Here is a 22,174-nt window from a genome sequence, read left to right on the forward strand (position 1 = left end):
AAAAAAAAAAAAAAAAGACATACACCTCCGCTCATTGATTACTAAGTATGTCTTCCAGAAGACTCAACTCATGATTCCCAGAGGAAGATCAGGGAACACTATATGTCATTATGTCTAGGTGATAGGGTGCTCTTTGTCACACCTGATATACTCATCTGGCCATCAGGTGTTGAGCTGCAGATGTGGCCTGTGATCAAAAGCCTGCCTTGTATACACAACAAGGCCCTAGGTTGATGACCGTCACTGCAAAGGAAAAGGACTGTTAACTACTACCTGCTCACTTGTGTGCTCTGCTCTGCCGAGGGACACAAAGACAAATGACTAGCCTTATATTTCTTGTCTCAATTATGTTTTTTATTTTTTTAACCAATAATGACATTTATTTACTAAACTCATGTCAAGCTGTTTCTCATCTTTTGCAGTTGTAATTGTTGGTGCGTAGATCATTTTTCCTATTTAACCTCAAAAGGCTTTCCTGGCTACTACATCTGAAGGATTCCCCCTCAGATTCTATTTGTTGATTTTGCTTTTTTGAGACAGGGTAGCCAAGGGTAGCCTTGAACTTATTCTCCCATGTTAGCTCCTTAAGTCAATTCTCTTGTTTAATTTCTGTTTCTAGTAGTGTTGAGGTGAGGCTAGCAGTTGATCCAGTCTGTGTCACATGCTAGGCAGACATTCAGTCACATGGCTCCATCCCCAGCCAGTTCTATTCTTAAAGTAGCCTGTTGAAGTTCCTCTAAGCCTTTCACAATGCTCTATTATTTTGTTTTACTATCTGCTACTTCTACTTGGCACAGTATTCTCAGGCCTTAGACAAGTTTAGAGAGAGGCAACTCCATGAATAGGCTTTACCTAAGACTATGGTGAAGTAGTTGGAAGACACCTCTAGATAGATGGTGGGGACTGATGTCTTCCTTGAGGCTAAGAGATAGAAGATAGCCCTTGACTTACAGTGACTGACTTCAATCCCTGCCCATACATGATGTTGTGGAAGTGTTGCATACTCCTGTGCAGTAGAAGACTCGCTTAGAGTATGGCTAGGAGCAACAGTTCCTAGTAACCACATGATCACTCAGCTGTAATTGTGGAGAGCCAGGAGCATCTGTATTTTTGCAGCATATTACGGACTTGCTGTGGGTTTATTGGCCTTTAAATCTGCTGTTAGGTAAGGAATAAGCCTTGGATATGAGCTGGCCCTAACGCCCATTTCTTGCAGAGAGTAGCAAGTGGAAAGGGAGAAGGAGCCCTTAATGTTCTTGGTTAGGTTTGAGATACTCAGGAGCATTAGCGCAGCGAGCAGAAAGAAATTTGCTGAAGACTTCCTAGGGCACAAATAAGTTCTGTATACTTTATGCTTTGAAAGGTAAAATGAGAGGATTTAGTTAACAGTTATGATGTTGGATATGGAGCACAGAGGATAGGTTGAATGGGAATAGGAGGTAGGAGGTGAGGCATTCGAGGGTCTTAGTCTGTGTGGTTAGACAGGAAGGTTGATAGGAGATATCAGAGAATAAGTAGGGGGCAGGAGATGTACAATGCTTAAGAGTACTTACTGTTCTTGAAGAGGTCCTGGGTTCACTTCCTAGCACCCACCCCGTGGCTCACAGTTACAGGGACTCCATTGTCCTGCTCCAGCTTCCATAGCACTATATGCACACGGTACACATACAGATAAGTATGTGTATCCTACAGATTAATTAGAAAGGTGACAGTCACAAATTACTTGGTTGGTTGAGTGTCATTTATTGTGGTAGGAAGAGTAATAACAAGAGAGGGGAGAAGAGGAACCATCCATGAATTAGAGATGCTACACAGCTCGGGAAAACTAGGAGTAATTAGGATGCTAGAAGAAAAGATGTCTATTTGGCATTCATGTCTCTTCCTATAACAGACTTGCTAAAACCTTTAGAGTTTCCTAAGTGGTAGGAATAGCTTTTATTATTTATAATGAGCTCCTTTGATCGGCCTGGATTTATGCTAATGAGCCTGGGTGAGATAGGGTAGCCCTTAGATAATTTTAGGTTAGGGCTGGTCACTAAATGATTTGAGAGTTGGAAATAAAGCTTCATGAAAACAGTTGAAGAGATTCATACATGGTGGTACATAGCTATGATCCTAGTATTGTTAGGCACAGGAGGAAGATTACCTGTGCTTGGGTGTAACTTTATAGTCTGATTCTATGGTTCATAATGTACCTGAGGACTTCATATCATTTGTATTCTCCCAGATTCTGATAGAGTTAGGGGTCTCAAACTAGTTTTGAGAGTCACTGCTGGACAGTGGTGGCATATACTTTTAGTCCCAGCACAGGAGGCAGAGGCAGGTGGATCTTGAGTTTGAGGCCAACCTGGTCTACAGAGTGAATTCCAGGACAGCCATGGCTACACAGAGAAACCCTGTCTCAAAAAACCGAAACAAGCATCCATTTCGCTGTACACACTGATTCCTAGTTCAGACACGACACAGTGGAGACAGCTTATCTTTGTTCTGAAGATTGGGGCTGCTCAACACTGGAGGGGTAGAATTATCTGGTACTGGGCTGGAGTGACGTGGAGACTCAGCTAGCACCCCTTGCCAGACCTCCCTCAGCCTGCCTTAACACTGGCAAAGCAGTCAGTGCAGTTGACCTCTTCTGTGGCAGGATTCCCAGTAAACAGGAAGGAGCTGCAGTGCCTTTTATGTTCATCCTTGGAAACTACCGCTGTCACACAGTCCAGCCTGAGAAGATGGGACATTAGACCTCATCTTGAAATAGGAAATGCACCACAGAATTTCTATGTTTGTTTTCAAATTGGCACAATTTTATAGACTTTATCTTCTCCAAATACACTGCTGATATTTAACAGCACTTGTCTGGCTTTCTTATTTGCCTACTTGTTTTTTTTTTTTAAACTTTGTTTTACTTTGTCTTGTGTAGTTGAACTGGTCCTCCTGTCTCTATCTCCCAAGTTCTAGATTACAGGTGTGCTCTGTGGTTTTTTTATAAAAGGCACTGTCTGTGAAATTGAACTGTGAAATGTTGGTTTGAGCACAGTGAAGCTTGTTTTTACTCCTTGTTTTGCATGTTTCTCAGGACGAGCAGTGGCAAGAGCTCTGTCATCAATGCGATGCTGTGGGATAAAGTTCTCCCTAGCGGAATTGGCCACACAACCAACTGCTTCCTGAGTGTTGAGGGAACCGACGGAGATAAAGCCTACCTTATGACCGAAGGGTCCGATGAAAAGAAAAGTGTGAAGGTATACTACCCAACCCATAATGCACCTGGAAATTGTAAGATGTCCATGTGGCTAGGCTAGGTTACTAGTGATACTCACTTTGACAGTTTGCAAAGCCAGTGCTTATATTTTGACTTCTGAGAGCTAAATTATTGGAAGTATAAAATTGTTAACATTTTTATTGGGGGGATGGGGTGATAGAACCCAAGGCTTCATACATGTTAGGTAAACTCTGCCGCTAGCCCTGTCCCTAACTTTAAATAAAAATAGAATTAAGGTCTTATTTTTATTTTATGTGTATGTGCCTGCATTTGTGTCCACCAGGTGCGTTGGATCCCCCAGAACAGGAGTAGAGACAGTTGTGAGCTGCCGTCTGGTGCTGAGAACTAAACATCAGAACAGTTTAGAAGAGCAGCCAGTGCGCTTAGTCCCCAAGCCATCTCTAGCACCCAAATTAAGAATTTTTTTAAAAACTGATTTAGTAACAATAGGGTATTGTTGAAAACTGCTGTTTAATCTTATTTTTTGAGATAGATTTTCACTATGTTGATATTTCTGGCTCAGAACTCTACATGTAGACCACACTGGCCTTGAACTCAAAGAAATTTGCCTGCCTCTGCCTCCTGAGTGCTGAGATGTGAAGGACATGCACTTTTTCTTTTTTAAAAGTTTTACTGACATTCTTTTACCTTAGGAAAAGTTACTAAGCATATTCATGAGTAAATGCAGATTTGCGAAACAAAGGCCAGAGGCATTTTAGGTTCTTGAAAATGGTAGCTGAGCTATTTAATACCTGATCTATGTTCCTAGGTATTTCATAAATTTCTTTTTTAAAAATTATGGGTTTTTATTACATTTGTTTGTTTTGTGCATATGTGCATGCATGTGTGTGTTTGTGTATTCAGACGTCTTGATGTGCACATGGAGCTCAGAGAAGAACTTGTGGGAGGCAGCTCACACTTTCCACAATGAGATCCTGCAAGTGACTTTTACCCACTGAGCCAGGCCACTGGCCTTATTTTATAAACTTTTTAATTCAGTGTTGCTATACTGCTTCAGTCAACAAAAGAATAAAGTACTAAGAAATTAGAATGTTTGATGCTAACTTTGGCCTAATAGGATTTGGAAAGACATTGTCTTTAGTACCTTTTGGACCCGGGTTAAGCAAGTGCTTGAATGCTGAGCCATACCTTACCCAAGTATTTATGTGTATGTCCCCATGTGCATGCATGTGAGTGTATGCGTGCGCATAATACTATGCACATGCCTGTGGAACTCAGGAGTTGATGTCAGATGTCATCAGTTACTCTCCACTTTCTTTTTTGTGATATAGTCTCTCATTGAGCGGGAACTCACTGATTGACTGGTAGGCTGGCTGGCCAGCAGTGCCAGAGATCTGCCTGCTTCCATTTACCCCACACTGGAATTGGCAACATACAGTGGCACACCCATCTTTAAGTCAGGTGTTGGGGACCAGAGCTCAGGTCTTCATACTTGTATAGAAAGCATTTTACAGGGCCATCACCCTATCTTCTCAACCTCTTTTTGTAATAGGACTTTATTTTGTAGTCTGTACTAGCCTTGCATTTTAGAACTTCCTGGTTAGTCTCCTTAGTGCTGGGATTTGAAGAGTGCTACCAAGTCATAGCCACCTTAAATAGAAAGATCTCACAAACACAAAAGTTCAGTATTGAAGATCCATACCTCTGTATGTGCAAATGTGTGCATGGATGCTGGGAATTGAACTTAAGACCCTGTACATTCTAGTCAAATGCTCTGCCATGGAACTGCATCCCCAGCTCCTTGCTATTTCTGGTTTTGGTAAACTGTAGGTGAGTTTAGGTCATTAGTTTAGTTTTGTGAGCTAAGGCTATGACCTGGATTAAGTAGTCAGTCTGTTTGTTATTTACCTTTGTTGATGGTGCACATCCTTCAAATTAATTTTGAGAGAAGAAAAATGAGATGGTTATGAAAAGTATTCCTCAATCTTAAAATTTATTATTTTTTGAGACATTATGTATCCTTGACTGAGCTGAAATTTTTTGTATAGACCAAACTTCTGACTCACAGAGGTGCTCTGCCTCTGCCTCCTGAATGCTGGGATTAGGCCACACCCTTCAAACTTCTGACATACAATTTAGGGCATTTCTTAGTTAGTTTTCTATTGCCATGCAAAACACTGTGATCAAGACAATTTTAGAAGAGTTACTGTAAGTTTCAGAGGGACTCCATGACCATCATGGCAGGAAGCATGGCAGTGGGCAGACAGGTGTAGTGCTAAAGCAGTAGCTGAGAGTTCACATCTTTCTGCACATGTGAGGCAGAGAGCTAACTGGAAACCTGCCTCTGGTGACATTCCTCCTCCAACAAGTCCATGCCTTCTAATCCTTCCCAAATAGTTCACCAGCTGCAGAGCAAGCACTCAAATATGAATGTGGGGCCATTCTCGTTCAGACCACCCCAGGCACCACTGTTACTTTGTAATTAAGACTTTTTGCCAAATTGGAATTTGAATTGTGTTGAATCATTTAAGTCTTGGAACACTTTGCTGTGATATTTTATTTTCTACAGTTTAAAATTTTTTTTAGAAAGTTTTATATGTAAGAGTGTTTTGCCTGCATGCATGTCTGTGTACAGTTTATGTGCCTGGTACCTGTGGAGGTCAGAAGAGGGTGTCAGATGCCCTGAAACTGGAGTTGCAGATGGTTGTTAGCCACCATGTGGGTGCTGGGAACCAAACGCAGAAACAAGTGCTCTAAACTGCTGTGCCATCAATTTTGTTTTAGTGTGTGTGTGTGTGTGTGTGTGCGCACGTGTGCGTGTGTGAGCCTGCCCAACCGTCTACATACATACTCAGAAATGTTAGTGATGGTAGTAATGGGGGGAGGTGTGCACATGAGTTAGTGTTGGAGGAGGCCAGAGGACAGCTAGAGTTAAAAGCAGTCGTGAGACACACTAGTGTGGGTGCTGCCAACCAAACTCAGGTCTTCTGCCGGAGCAATACCCACTCTTAGCTGCTGAGCCATCCCTCTAGCCCTGCATTTCATTTCCCTCATCTTTTGTTTGTTTGTAGTGGTAGGGCCCTACCCCAGCGGACTTACGTTTGGAAGTGCTCACTGAGCCATTGCCCAGCCTTTAGGATTTTAATTTTATAAATCCTGTACTAAGATTGCTATATAGGCTTATCCATCTATCAAAGCATTTATTAAAGCAAGCCATATTAAAAACAAGTAAGCTGAGCAGTGGCAGTGCACACCTTAATCCCAACACTTGGGCGGTAGAGGCAGGTGGATCTCTGTGAGTTTGAGGCCAGCCTGGTCTACAAGAGTTAGTTCCAGGACAGGCCCCAAAGATACAGAGAAACCCTGTCTCGAAAAACAACAAACAACAACAACAACAAAACCAAAGAAATAGGAGCTTGAAGAGATGGTTCCGTGGTTAATATCACTGGCTGTCCTTCCAAGGGACCCATGGTCCATTCTTAGCACATACATGGTGAATCAGAACACCTGTAACTCCATTTTCTGGGGACCTGGCACCCTCTCCTGACCTTGGTGAGCGCTAAACATGCAAGTGGTACATAGATAAACATGTTTACTAAACACCCATGCACATAAAAAATAAACTAAAAAAACCCAAATTAACAAAAGTATCTAACATTGTCTCTGTAGAATATTACTTCAGCTTCATTTCAGACTTTGAGTACATTTGAAAAGTAGATATTTCTCTATTTCCTTACTTTTTGTGGGGGTGTATGGGTGTTTTTGTCTGTGTGTATATCTGTGTATCACATGGATACATTGCCTGTTGAAGTCAGAAGAGGACGTCAGATATCCTGGGATTGGAGTGGATGTGTGTGTGCTAGGAACCAAACCCAAGTCCTCTGGAGGAGCAACTAATGTTCTTTTTTTTTTTTTTTTTTGCAACTAATGTTCTTAACCTCGGAGCCATCTTCCCAACCTCTGCCTTTTTATTTTAGTTTAAGGAAGGATCACGTGTAGTCTAAGCTGGCCTTAACTGGGTATGCAAGTATGGCCTTGCTACATCCCCAGTGCCACAGTTACAGAGCATGTGCCACCATGTTCTGTTGATGCAGTGCTGACAGAGCATGGGCTTGGCAGGCACTGTACAGTGGAGCCATATTCCCAGCCACAGCTATGGTGGTGTGTGTGCTGTGTCCTTCCCTTAATTGTTCTAATTTTGCTTTAAGTTCCTTGTGTTGCTTATTTTACATATATATGAGCTAATGTTAAATATGTACATTGGTTTCATAAGTTAATATACCTGAGAAGTTATCTTGAGAAATAGAAATGGTTTGGGATTTAAATGACAAGGATTTCAAGGTTTTTGTGAATTACTGCCTGATAAGGAAAAAACATCTTGAAAGACAGGCTTTGCCTCACAAATTTGAGTGTGGTGCTTCACATCTGTGAGGCCTGAGGGTAGCCATGAGTTTGGGGCCAGTCTGGGCCAGACATATTTAAAGATTTATTTATTATGTATACAGTATTCTCAGCGCTCTGCCTGCAGGCCAGAAGAGGGCAACAGATCTCGTTACAGATGGTTATGAGCCACCATGTGGTTGCTGGGAATTGAACTCAGAACCTTTGGAAGAGCAGGCGGTGCTCTTAACCCCTGGGCCATCTCTCCAGCCCATGGGCTAGACATATTTGAATTGACCTCCCTTACTTCAGTGGGGCATTTAAATTGATTTTAGTATCACTTCTTCTAAATGATTTTCCCCTTTACAACTAAGCAGTCACCTTCATTTTAGAAAAACCAGAAAGTACAAATTTGCAGAAACACCAGATCCATAACTCATCCTTTACAATAAACAGCATTACTTAGGAGTCCCATTGGGCTTTGTCGCTAGTGTCCTCTTTGTTAAGTGTTTATCTTTCCAAACCCTGATTGCTTTCTAGGTGGTATGAGTGAACTTTCAAAGGGGAAATTTTTTTCCCCGAATTTGGTTATTTTAAAACCCTGGTTTCTCAGGCTGGAGAGATGGATGACTCAGTGGTTAAGAGCACTGCCTGCTCTTGCAGAGGACCAGTGTTTCATTCCCAGTACATATATATATATATATATATATATATATATATATATATATATAACAGTTCACTACCACCTGTAATTCTGGTTCCAGGGGATCTGATGCCCCATTCTGACCTCTGAAGGCAGCGGACATGCACACAATACACAGATCCACATGCAAGCAGAATACCCATATACATTTAAATATATGTGTTTTAAAAGAACAACCCTCATTTCTCAATTGGTCAGGTGGTTTTATTTCAAACCATTTGAAGTTCAACTTTGCAAAAATGGGTGCTATTCAGCTGGACTTAGTGGTCACACCTGTAAGTCCCAGCACTGATGAGGCAGAGAGAGGGTAATGAGATCAAGGCCAACCTGGGCTGCGTTTAGCACTAGCTTGGGTTAAAATGGATGTGCCAAACCATAGTATCTTTAATTTTTATTGAACCTCTTTTTCCTTCTCACTTTAGACAGTTAATCAGCTTGCACATGCTCTCCATATGGACAAAGACTTGAAAGCTGGCTGCCTTGTGCATGTATTTTGGCCCAAAGCAAAATGTGCCCTTCTGAGAGATGACCTGGTTTTAGTAGACAGGTAAATTTACATACAAATTGTGTTTTCTCTTGGTTTACTTGGTAAAATAATGCTACTTATCACACTGCTGTGATCTGATTCCTGACAAGAAGCAGTGTGAGGGAGTAGTGGTTTGTTCTCGGTTGGAGGCTGGAGTTCATCATGGTAGGGAAGGTATGGCAAGAGCAGCAGCCCCCAGGAGCATGAACTGCTGGCCACAGTGTGTCTGCAGTTAGGAAGTGCAGAGGTGAGCCCTGGTGGTTTACTCCTACCCCCCCCCCCCTTTTTTTAACTTGGAAAGTCTAGGAGGTTTGTATGCTCTGAAGGTAACTGAATGATTTTAGAATTTCCCATTGCTTTTACTAATATGCATTTTTATGTGTTTTAAATTTTACTTTAGTTTGTGGCATTGGGGCTTGAACCAAGGACCTTGTGCTTACCATGCAGGTATTCTGCCCTGAGCTATAGCAGCAGGTCCCATGATGTATTTTAAGATCATCTTACTAGTGCTTGATGAAGTAGTGCACATTGGTTGATTATTTTTCTTAACTATAATATTCAAAGGATTTAAACATTTTTGTTATGTTTTTGTTTCTTCAATGAACAATTTGAAGATTCCCCCCGCCCTTTTTTGAGACACAGGGTCTCTTATATAGACCAGGCTAGCCTTGAACTCACAGAGATCCACCTGCTTTTCTTTCGGAGTGCTGGGGTTAAAGGTGTGCGCCACCATGCCTGATCCCAGAGGGTTTTTGTTTGGGTGAACTTCTAAGCATTTTCATCTCTAAGCTATACTGGATATAGCTGATTGGAACAATTTATTGATATTAACCTAGACTATTATTGGTATTTTCCCCCCAGATTTTCCAGCATAAAACTTTAAAAATTTAAAATGTAAAAGATTGCTTGTTTTGTCAAAAACATTGAATTAAAATTTTCTAAACAACCGCTTGATGGCTGAGAGAATGTCTCCCCTTTGGACTTGAAATGATAGAAAATGTTTTTTGCTTGTTTGTTTTAATCTGTAACCCAAGTTTTGCTTTTTAACAAACATCATATGACACAGTGTTTGCTTCCTTCTCATTAGCCCAGGAACGGATGTTACCACAGAGCTGGATAGCTGGATTGATAAGTTCTGCCTCGATGCTGATGTCTTTGTTTTGGTTGCAAACTCAGAATCCACACTGATGAACACGGTAGGATTTATTCTTACTGCTGTGCTTGGGTGGCGTTCACTTTAATTCTGTTAAGAGAGGGCAGTCCTGGTGATGAGCTAGAAAGTTCACTGAGGAGCTGGTGGTGGTTGCACACGCCTTTAATCCCAGCACTTGGGAGGCAGAGGCAGGCGGATCTCTGTGAGTTCGAGACCAGCCTGGTCTACAAGAGCTAGTTCCAGGACAGGCTCCAAAACCATAGAGAAACCCTGTCTCGAAAAACAAAACAAAAAACAAAACAAAACAAAAAGTTCACTGAGGGCCTGCTTTCCCTAGGACTAGAGGGCTGTTCCTGGTCTCCTGTAGTGTTGCCTGGTTTCAGGAACAATCTAGGACTCAGTGACTTTAGCTTCTAGTGTTTGTGGGTTTAGGGTGATTCAAGCATGAGACTGACAATCACCCTATGTGTGTGTTAGCCTGGAAGAACATGGTGCCAAGGTTGTTGAGATGTTTACTTAGGAGTCTTTTTTAAAAAAAATTAAGCCATCCCTCCTGCTTCCCTGTCAGGCATCCGGCAAAACTTTTCTCTTCAAGTTCTCCTCCTTTCCCAACTTGATGTAGGTTCACGTTCATCCAACCTGGCTTGGAAAGTTCTTTATCCTTATTGACCAGATTCAGTCCAGACAAGCTTTCAGAGTTTAGATATCTAGTATGCAAACAGTAGCATGCTATTGAAAAGGTTATTCACCGGAAGTGTAGGAATGACTGAGTACCATTGTAGCCAAGGTGTCACCAGTAAGGTCTTCCTATCACAAATACCAGGCTTCTGTTGTCATACTGGACAGCTTGTATCCTCTTTCTGTGAGAAGCTCCACAAGTGTTTGAGATGTTGTACAGGACCATCATGGTTTGGTGATGGCTAAGTGCCAAGTCCTTTTACAGCTTCTAGGGACAGACCTGACAAGAAGTGACAGAGTAGTGAAGTAAAGGCAAACAGATGGAAACACACAAAAAGAGTGGGATTGGGAGGACCGGATTATCTGATGGAGAAACCACAGCCCCTAGGTGCTCAGTGTGTCTGTTATATGTGTGCAACAGAGAGGCAGGGTTGTTGCCTACAGCTGAGCCAGGATATGGGGCTATTACAGATGGATAAGGGGGCAGGGGTATCATAAACAGCTGAACAAGAGGCAGATTTAGTGGGAGCGGTCTTTGTGGGGGAGCAGTCTTTAGGCTGTAAATATCTGCAGGGAGAAAGCTACTGTGGTCATTTCTGCACACACTGTCAGCATCCCTGTGTGAACCATTTTCCTGTGTGTCAGAGGCCCATGTCAAACAGCATACATTAACTGAGGGCTTTACTCCCACAGATGAGCAGATGGTCAGCCTCAGTCTGACTTTGGTGCTTCTGATTATGCTAGTCTCATTTGTTCTCTCTTTTGTGCTAGCAATCAAACTCAGGGTTGTGCATGTGTTAGGCAAACATTGTCTCTGAGCAAAATCCCCAGTCCTATTGATGCTATTTTTTTCTTGCAGTTTGTCCACTTCTGAGCTTTTCCTCTTTCAGAAATACCTGTTAAGCTGGCTGTAGTCACATGTCTGTAATCTTGTATATAGAAGCAGGAGAATGAGATATTTAATGTCATCTTTGATATATAATGAGTTCAGGGCCAGCCTGGATTATGAAAGACCCTGTTAGCAGCATGTCTAAACCCATCATTAGTACCTATTATTTTCTTTGTGGAGCCGTTCCTATTTTCAACTAGCTATGGCATCTTGCTGTGAACAGACACAACACTTACTTTACAGTATTTATTTAATGATCTTCACTTGAACTTATCCAAAAGACCAAGAAGCAGTTTATATGATATTTGCTTTGTTATTTGAGTTTCTACAAGTATGCCAGTGAACTCAGCCAAATTTATTTGTTGGTTTGTTTTCGAGGCAGGGTCTCACTATGTATCTCTGGCTTGTCTGGAGCTAACAGTGTAAAGCAGGCTGGCCTCAAACTCTCAGAGATCTGCTTGTCTCTACCTTGGATTGAAGGTGTGCCCCTACCACAACCATCAGCTTAGCTAACTCTGAAAAATGATTTGAAGTGACTTTTAACTTCTGGGGCTATTGTCAGTCAGTCACTTTCTGTCCTATACATACAGACTGGTGAGTGTTGGTTGAATCTCAAGAGAGACCTGGCAAGAGCAGGAACCCTTGCCATTGGGTTTGTGTTTTGATTTCCAAGGGCAAGATGAGTGTTCACAAGGGTCTTAGTGGATGCTAATCACTGTGCTTTAAATGATTCAGACTTTATGTCTGAGGGTTTTCATTATAAGTGTAAATAGAAAGTGCTTGTTAAAATGTTGTTCTTGATATTTTTCAGGAGAAACATTTTTTCCATAAGGTGAATGAGCGGCTCTCTAAACCAAACATTTTCATTCTGAACAATCGTTGGGATGCTTCTGCCTCAGAGCCGGAATATATGGAGGATGTAAGTTTCACCCCTACTTTGAACTATAGTTGTGTACATTGTTATCTGAGAAAACATTCGACCTCAGAGGACATCACGAGAAGTTATTCTGTGATTGTTGAAATAATATGATTATATAGCTGGGCGTCATGATACACACTCTTATCTAATGCCTGACTTGGGAGGTAGGGGCAAAAGGATCAGGAAGTCAAAATCAATATGAGCTGTAAGTTTGAGGCTAGCCTGAGCCATACTAGACTCTGTCTGAAAAATTAAAAGAAAAAAAAAATAAGAGTATGATTTTAGAAAACCCATAGGGGTTTGTGACAGGTATCTGGTACACTAAGCCATAGTTTTTCTCAGAACTAGAGACTTCTTTTCGTGTCTCACTTTTTTTCACATGGGTATCTTGCCTGCCTTCCATGTTTATGCACCCCTTCCATGCCAGAGGAGACTAGAACTGGAGCTACAGCGGGTTGTGAGCTGCCATGTGGAAGAGCAGTTATATTCTCAGTCATTTAGTCATCTCTCTAGCCCCATGTTTAACTTTTATTGAAGTATAGAATGTGTAACAGAAAATGCCTACCCTAATCATTGAGTGCTTGACTCGGTGGATTTTCACAATACCTGCATCAGAATGCAGATGAAGTAACTGAGCCTGCCTGACTCCCAGAGCTTCTCGTGACTCTGGCTTTTTTCTGTTTTGGTTTCTTGCTTTGCTTTTTGAGATGGTTGTTGGGACTGGAACAATGACCTTTTGAAAGAGCAACAGGGGTTCTTAAATGTTGAGCCATTTCTCTACTCCCAGTTTCCATGTTCTTAAGAAAAATAGGCGGTTATGTTTTTATTTAAAATGAAGACGATAGCTTTATTTCCTATTCGTTATTGTAGTACTCCTTTTCTGATTTCAAAGGTATTAACAGCCCCACGGATGACAGTGTAGAAAATAAGCAGAGTAAAACTAAAAATGTTACCCACTTCTGCCCACTACTGTTAATGTACATATTATTTTTATTATGCCCTGAATATAAAATTAATTACATTGTCCCATACAATTAGGTAGGTATTTAAACTCGTTTGTGATGTTTTATAATATTTGAGTAATATTTGATGTTCAGAAGGAAGATTATTAAGTAGAGATTTCCTGCTATCAAAATCAGACTTCATATGTATCACTATGAGAGTATGACCATGACAGCTTATAGAAGAAAGTTTATAAAAGTCTGTTATGGTGGGGAGGCAAGCTATAGTCATGGCAACTAGAGCAGAAGCTAAGGGTTCAGATCTTGAACTGCAGGCATTAAGTAGAGAGAACAAACTGGAAGTGGGGAGAGGCCTTAAGTTTTCAAAGCCCTATGACACTTTGTCTGTCAAACAAGGCCACCGCCAGGCGATGGTGACGCACGCCTTTAATCCCAGCACTTGGGAGGCAGAGGCAGGCGGATCTCTGTGAGTTCGAGACCAGCCTGGTCTACAAGAGCTAGTTCCAGGACAGGCTCCAAAACCACAGAGAAACCCTGTCTCGAAAAACAAAATAAAACAAAAACAAAAACAAACAAGGCCACCAACTGAGTACAGTTATTTAAATTCCCAAGCCTATGTCGGATATTTCTCATTCAAAGCATGACAGTTACTATACCTGAAATTTAATACAGGCCTGTGGTTGAAGGTTATTATTTCTGTTTTGTTAAAATTCCTGTGCTACTTGCAGGTGCGCAGACAGCACATGGATAGATGCCTTCACTTCTTGGTAGAAGAGCTCAAAGTTGTGAGTCCTTTGGAAGCTCGGAATCGGATCTTTTTTGTTTCAGCCAAGGAAGTTCTCAACTCCCGAAAACATAAAGCCCAGGGGATGCCAGAAGGCGGTATGTAGTAATTACGTTTTCCTTCTTAAATATAAATGTAGGTCATAACTAAACAGTAGCATACTGGAAATCTTGTCTCCTGCTACCTGTGACTGTGCTCAGCTGTGGTGCAGTAATAGTATATGGCAAGTGTTAAATCACACTGTCAAGGGTTGTGTGGTAGCCAGGCGGTGGTGGCGTGTGCCTTTAATCCCAGCACTCGAGAGGCACAGGCAGGCCGATCTCTGAGTTCGAGGCCAGCCTGGTCCACAGGTGCTAGTTCCAGGACAGCTAGGACTGTAACACAGAGAAAACCTGTCTTGAAACAAACAAACAAACAAAAACGACAAAATAAAAAGAGTAGTGTGGTGAGCTCTCTCATCATCCCATGCAGCAGGAGGCTTCCTTTTGTTCAGTACCCATCTGTCTTAATGAGCCAGCATGTTACTGCATGGTTGTGCTGGAGAACCTTTATTGTGCTGAAGATAGCCCAAATGGAGCATGCCCACTGATGCAGGCAGTTTAGTCAAACCCAGTGATGATCACAAAGTGCTTCCTTTAGGTGAAAAGGTGAAATGCTTTACTTAATAAAGTTTGTTATGATTCTACAGTAAGAACAAATCTGTGAAACTGTGAAGATGCAAAAAGAAATTTGTGTTAATACGCTATTGTACCTCTAACTTCAAAAGATATGACCTCAGTGCATACTAAATGCTTTCTTTCTTTCTTTCTTTTTTTTTTTTTTTTTTTTTTTTTTGGTTTTTCGAGACAGGGTTTCTCTGTGTTTTTTTTTGGAGCCTGTCCTGGAACTAGCTCTTATAGACCAGGCTGGTCTCGAACTCACAGAGATCCGCCTGCCTCTGCCTCCCAAGTGCTGGGATTAAAGGTGTGCGCCACCACCACCTGGCTTACTAAATGCTTTCTTAAGATAAAAAGGGCATTAACTGTGTATGTGTGTAGATGATAGAACATAGTGTCCCGGTTAGATTTCTGTCAATTTGACACAAGCTAAGATCATTTGGGAAAAGGAAAAGTTTAATGAAACAATGCCTCTATCAGATTGACCATTGGGCATGTCTGTGGTGCATTTTCTTGATTAGTGACTGAGAGAGGGCCAGCCCACTGTGAGCAGTGCCACCCCAGGCAGATTGTCCTGGGTAATATAAGAAAGACAGCTGAGCAAGCCTTGGAGAGCAAACCAGTCAGCGGCATTATTCTTTAGCATCTGCTTTGGTTCCTGCCCTGGTTTAACCTCACGAGGAACTGTGATGGGAAAAAGTAAGCCATGTTTACTTCCCAAATTATTTTAGATTATGGTGTTTTAGCACAACAATAGGAGGAAAGCAAATTAACTCACGTAGTATAATAGAGGGTTTCATATTTTATAGTTTACAGCAGCTATGATGTTTTGGAACATTTGTGTCATAAGTAAAGGAAGGTTATTATACTAGATTTAAAAATCTTTGCCTAAGTCAGACATGATGGCTCACGCCTGTAACGTACATTCTTTGGAAGCCGAAAAAGGAGGATTGCCACAAGTTCAAGGTAGTAGTACATCTGTGTAGTAAGACCTTGTCTCAAAAAACAAAAATCAAACTCTTTGCCTGTGTTACAGGTGGGGCACTGGCCGAAGGATTTCAGGCAAGATTACAAGAGTTTCAGAATTTTGAACAAACTTTTGAGGTAGGAATTTCATTACTACTGGCTTGTACACGGCACTGGTTGGAGAGGGACTATAATCTTAATTGTCTACCTTTGTCAGTAACCTCTACTGTTATTAAGCGTAGTCCTGACAGCAGCAAGTGAAACAAGAAAGGTTTGAAGAAATGAAGGCCCTGCAGGACGGATGACCTGTAAGAATTGAGAAAGGTGTATTCTATTTGTGTTTATAAATGAAAAGTGGTGTAGTATTGCTTATGTTGTGCAGTGAATGGTTATTTCTGTGTCCATGCCCGTGGAGCAAGAGCAGACTAATTTCTGCTGGGACAGATGATGGTTGCGGGGTACTAGTTGACAAAAAACCCTAGTCAGCACACAGGGAAATTGATCTTGGGTTGTAGGCATTTGTTGTTTTTTTTTTCCCCAAAAACTTAAAACTTATTCTGTCTCTGAATGAAACATTGTTTGGATGTTGACATTCTAAGTCCTTACACAGCCTGCTTAGTATAGTTCTGCTTGATTTCCGATCACCTTCTCAATTGCAGGTGAACAAAGACTGTAGAATTAGAAAACTACTGTCCATAATTGTTCCCTATAAGGACTGATTGCCTTAATAGAGCACATAAATGATGAGTGTACCAAGCCAAACTTTTTAAATGAAAAGTTTATTACTCCCTAATCTTTTATTTGGTGAGAGAAAGGCAGGTGAAGACATGTATTTAAAAAAGGAATTAATATCAACTGCTTTTCTTTCTAGGCAGGGTTTCCCATGCAGCTCTGGCTGGCCTGGAACTTGTTATGTAGACCTTGCTGGCTTTTTTTAAAAGACAAGTGTTGATGTGTTTTTTTTATTTTGAGTCAAAGTCTCTATGTTAAGTTGGTCTTGAATGCTTGGGTCTTACTGGTCCTCCCACTATAGCCTTCCAAGTCCTGGAGACCACAGGTGTGACTCCAAGCCTGCTTTTGGTAGTGACATGATGGATGTTTGGCCATTAAGGTACAAGAAGAAAGCTGGGTACATGGCTATTGTCTAAGCTACTTGGGAGACTGAGTCAGGATGATTTCAGGGCTATCCTGGACAGTTTAGTGAGACTGCTTTTTTAAACGTGTGTGTGTGTGTGTGTGTGTGTGTGTGTGTGTGTGTGCGCGCGCGCACGCATGTGCATGTATTAAAAAAATGTGCATATTTCCATGAATGTTACATCCAGGGAAGAGGTAAGTTCATCCTGTCTTTTTAACTCTGAGTTTAAAACATACTGAAATAGCATTCTTGGGTGTTTGTGACTGTGCATTATTAATAAATTGACTTCTTTAGATGTTAACAAGAAATCAGAAAACAGATTGATCTGTGCTTTTCATTTTGGTTCTCAGTTTTTAAATTTGAAAGTCTATATAACATGTTCTGACAAGATGGAAGTGAGAGTAGTTTGATCAGTATTTTTTAACCTGGTACAAAGGTACAATAGTTTCTGATAATGTAACTCTGCAAATTGCACTTTCATGCTCCCAGCAAAAATTCGTTAGTTCAGAGTGTGTAAGGACTTTCTCACGGTGCTCCTTCAGACCCTGTAGATGACTAGAACCCCCCCCCCCATTGTGGATACCCTCGGTGGAAAGGCTTCTTTTCTTCCTTGTGCTTGCTCATAACTGAATCTGTACCTCCCACGCTGATGACGTTGAGTCCCTTCACTCTGTCTAGTCCAGCTCTCGCACTGTGCTGTCTTCTCTGCGCTGGATCTTCATTACTGACATCTAGATCGACTTCATCGAGGAACATTGCTTTTAACTTTTTTCTCTTAAAATTGTTTTTATGCTTTTGTTATAATTTTATAGATATTTATTTGGCACATTTACAAGGTAGTTATGTAAAATAAAATCAAAGCTTAGTTGGATCATTTAAAAATTCTCAGAGGTGGGTAATGATCACAGGTTCTAGTGAAGGGTGTGTCTCAGAGCCTCTGCTTCAAACTCATAGAACAGGAGTAGGCAACTTGCTGTCAGTAGGTTAGTAAGAATGAGTGATGCTTCAGGGAGCTTCATGAGAAAGGTACGGAGGAAGAAAGAAGAAAGGTAACTGGGGAGCCTAAAAGAAGAATTGTTCTGCTTTCCATACCTCAAAGAAAACATTGAAGAAATAGCTACACAGCAAAAAGTTAGGTTTTTCCTGAGTGAGACAGCCTTACGAGGTTGTGAATAGCACATTCAGTAAGCGTGGGCCATACAGATGACTCTGGTGTAACTCACACAGCTGGAGGATTGAAGCTTGAAAGCTTCTGTCAGTATTGACAGAAGAACAATAGTCAGTTTCAGAAAGTCATGACCACAATTAGTATCATATGCACACATGCATGCACACACACATGTGCTTGCATACATATCTGTCTGTCTGTCTGTCTATCTGTCTATCTATCTATCTATCTATCTACCTATCTACCTATCTACCTATCTATCTGACATTCCCAGTGATGGACTCTTAGTAGTGCAGGAGTATTGTATGGCCCAAATAGAAATAGAAAGTCAGAACATTTCCTATAAGCAAGTTTTACTTGCATCATTGTAGAATTTTACTTTCTTGGAAGTAAAAATTAAATGAGGTTAGTTGTAACAGTTTTGTTAACTTTTTTTAATATTTATTTATTATTTATACAATATTCTGTCTGCTTGTATGCCTGCAGGCCAGAAGAGGGCACCAGACCTCATTACGGGTGGTTGTGAGCCACCATGTGGTTGCTGGGAATTGAACTCAGGACCTTTGGAAGAGCAGGCAGTGCTCTTAATCGCTGAGCCATCTCTCCAACCCCTTTGTTAACTTTTGATGATGAATCATTAAAAAAAAGTATGACATATATTATACATGTTAAAAGTTGAAACAAAATTTTACAAATCAAATGTGTCCATTGCTATATGTGATACATTCTGACATATGCGAGTTACAAGAAACAAAACACACTATTGACACAGTGTAGTGGCATGTGCTTTCCATTTCATTTTAAGGCCAGCCTGAGTTATATAGAGTCTAGGTTATGTATAAAACTGTATCTAGGGCTGGAGAGATGGCTCAGAGGTTAAGAGCACTGGCTGCTCTTCTAGAGGTCCTGAGTTCAATTCCCAGCAACCACATGGTGGCTCACAACCATCTGTATTGAGATCTTGTGCCCTCCTCTGGCAAGTGGGCATACATCGAGGCAGAATGTTATATACATAATAAATAAATAAATAAATCTTAAAAAAAAACTCTGTATCTAAAAACAAACTCAAAGAACCAGAAATAGTCATGCATACCTATAACCACAGCACTTGGGTAGCAGGGGGTTGCTGTGAGTTGGACGCTAGAGAGCGAAACCTACTTCAAAACTTCAAAACACACACATGCTCGCTCTCTCTCTCACACACTCACTCACTCCAACAAAAAAAGAGGAAGAAAGGAAAGGAAGGGGAGTGGTCTATTTGTTGGGAGACACTGGCTGATTCTAGCTATGTTTGCTGTCAAGCTCAGTGTCCTTCAGGCCTGGTGCTGTCTGTGCTGTACTCTCATGGTCTTTGAGATAGCTGCAAGTGGCTTTCTATGTGTATTTTAAAATGTTAATGATAATTTTAACTGTTCATGTATTACTCCTTAGATATTCTTTTCAGTAACCTTAGGTATATTATCACGTTATATAAGTCATTTTAAAATAAGAACTCTAAAACAACACCACAAAGAATTCTAACAACTCAGACTTTATTTGGTTATATATTACAAACATGATTAAAACAAGGTAAATGGAAAAAGTCAAATAGGTGTTTCTTGTGGGACATCTGTGACCCTGAGAATAGTGCCATTTGTTAGTTTCCTTTTTTGTTGTAATTGTTTTGTAGTCAGCCCCCTGCACATTACTGTGTGAAGATGCACAAAAATACAAACTTGCTGTTACAGCTCTTCTTACTTTTAAGTTCTTCAGTTTGCTTAATCTTTGTAATTTTAAGTTGTGTTTCATCATGCATTTTTTTTTCCATCTTTCCTTTTGGTTTTGGTTTACATTACAACCAGCAAGTTTTTGTGTTTGAATTCCTGAAAGTGTTTGGATGGAATTGCAGTAATGTGTTATGGCTTGGGCCCCTCGCAGGAGTGTATCTCGCAGTCAGCAGTGAAAACAAAGTTTGAACAGCACACTGTCAGAGCTAAACAGATACTAGACACTGTGAAAAACATATTGGACTCAGTAAACGTGGCAGCAGCAGAGAAGAGGTAGGCATCCCCATTATTATGGTCCATATGTTACTTTCATTGTGTCAGATCTTTAGGGCTGAGGTTTGAAATTGTACGAAAAATACTTTGGCACTAAGCCCAGTTTTGTGACTTTACTGGTGCCTGCTTGTGTATTTTTAAATGAATATTTGAAGATGATTTATTAATTTTGTGACCTTCCCCGGGTGACTGTGTATGAATTGTGGCTTTAAAATGTTGAGTAGCGTCATGGGAGAGGAGGACCGATCTTCAAGCAGAATCGTAAGAAGATTTCCAAACCAGGTGATGCTGTTTGCAGTCAATTCACAGCCCTTCTCCTGTAACCTTGACTAGTATGCGAAGGTACTGAAGCAGACAGCTTTCCCAGATGTGGCACACACCACACACCAGACCACACACCAGCTCTGGTGAGGCTGAGGTGGGAAGAGCTTGGGTTAAGGCTATCTTAAAATATGAAACTTGACGCATTTGGGAACAAATTGCAAAATGTTGTTAGGTGTGACAAATACGTTATCAGGCCTCATGCCTTAGCAAGCTTAACCCAGTTCAGGGAAGCATAGAAAGATCAAAGATTAAGTCAAGATGGGGTGAAACTGAAGAATGTTTTTGAGATAGTCTAGTCTAAAACCCATGGCACTCCACATGCCTCAGCCTCCCAAACACAGGGATTAGAAGCTTCACCTGTTAAACCTTGATAAAACTGAGGGTTGCTTGGTTGTTTATAAGTCCTCTGTCACTGGCACTTAAAATTGAAGTTTTGAAATTACATATTTTCACTAAGAACACCTCTCTGCCTGTCCTTGACTGTGCATCTTATTCAGCAACATGTGTAAATGATGGCAGCTGAGGCTGTGCCCTGCGTCTCTCTCAGCCCCGGCAGCGACTCTCTGCACAGCTTGCATGCTGAGCGTGTTGCTGCTGAAGCCCATTCCAGCTTGACTCCTCCCTGATGCACGTCAGATAACAAATATAGTCTAATTGGCTGACTTCCATCTTTTTAAAACATAGGACGTTGAACTAAACGTGGCAAAAGATGTGATTTGAGAACAATGTCCTGGAAACTAATGCTGCTGGTTTTCTTAAACAGCTCCCAGGTCCTACTTTTCCTGTCACCCGAGGTCCACAGACCTTCACAGGGAGTCCGATAGTGGATATTTGGAGTTTTGTGGGCCGTGCCATCTCTTGTGTGCCTGCTTAGTCATAGACAACAGGAGGAGCTTGTGGCTTCCCACTGTACTGTCTGCTTCACTTGTTTATTAACTGAATCGCTGTCGTGGAGACTTAGAATCCTTACTGTTTTTGTGGGATGCAGGTAACTCGAGAGAGTCAAGGTCATTTATATTAAGCCATTGACATTGAAGGACTTGCCAGGTGAAATGGAATTGTAGTCCTTTGAGACTTTGAACACAAGATTTCCTTTTTCTTGTGTCATGTTAAAGAATGGTTCCAGATATAAATGAATGACCTTGCTTAATTAATTGCTTTAGACTTTAACATGGCCCACATATTGATCACTTTTCCTAATAAAATAGGGTTTATTCAATGGAAGAGAGGGAAGACCAAATTGATAGACTGGACTTCATCCGAAACCAGATGAACCTCCTAACACTAGAGGTTAAGAAGAAAATCAAGGAGGTCACGGAGGAGGTGGCCAACAAGGTAACAGCGTCTCTGGTCATGGTGTCTGGAAGCAGCAGTATGTGTTAGCACTAAATGCGTCTGTCTCTTACCTTAAAGGAGTATGTCTCTTGATTTGTAGTTGCTAATCTTTTTTTATTTTATCTTGTTTGTTTATTTGAGGGGATGTTATGCAGCCCTAGCTGGCTGTGGATGACTTTAATTTTTAACACCGAGTTTTTTTTAATGTTTTCAGGTTTCTTGTGCAATGACAGATGAAATTTGTCGACTGTCTGTTTTGGTTGATGAGTTTTGTTCTGACTTTCATCCTACCCCCAGTGTACTGAAAGTGTATAAGAGTGTAAGTTCAAGTTGTTGGCCA

General features: G+C 41.1%; 1 protein-coding gene across 2 annotated transcripts in view; it reads left to right on the forward strand.

Annotated features, from left to right (window-relative positions):
* Mfn1 (mitofusin 1) overlaps positions 1-22,174 on the forward strand; it is a 42,934-nt gene that overhangs the window by 6,743 nt on the left and 14,017 nt on the right. For both annotated transcript variants that reach the window (XM_041659348.1, XM_041659349.1), the window contains exons 4-12: positions 3,074-3,236; positions 8,723-8,847; positions 9,914-10,022; positions 12,358-12,465; positions 14,156-14,309; positions 15,904-15,971; positions 20,054-20,175; positions 21,708-21,834; positions 22,049-22,153. In XM_041659348.1, coding sequence (XP_041515282.1) covers positions 3,074-3,236; positions 8,723-8,847; positions 9,914-10,022; positions 12,358-12,465; positions 14,156-14,309; positions 15,904-15,971; positions 20,054-20,175; positions 21,708-21,834; positions 22,049-22,153 — 1,081 coding nt within the window. The remainder of the gene's footprint in view (positions 1-3,073; positions 3,237-8,722; positions 8,848-9,913; positions 10,023-12,357; positions 12,466-14,155; positions 14,310-15,903; positions 15,972-20,053; positions 20,176-21,707; positions 21,835-22,048; positions 22,154-22,174) is intronic.

The sequence above is a fragment of the Microtus oregoni genome, unplaced genomic scaffold, assembly GCF_018167655.1.
Source record: "Microtus oregoni isolate MIOR12 unplaced genomic scaffold, Mior012 000010F_ref0000083, whole genome shotgun sequence".
Taxonomy (NCBI): Eukaryota; Metazoa; Chordata; class Mammalia; order Rodentia; family Cricetidae; genus Microtus; species Microtus oregoni.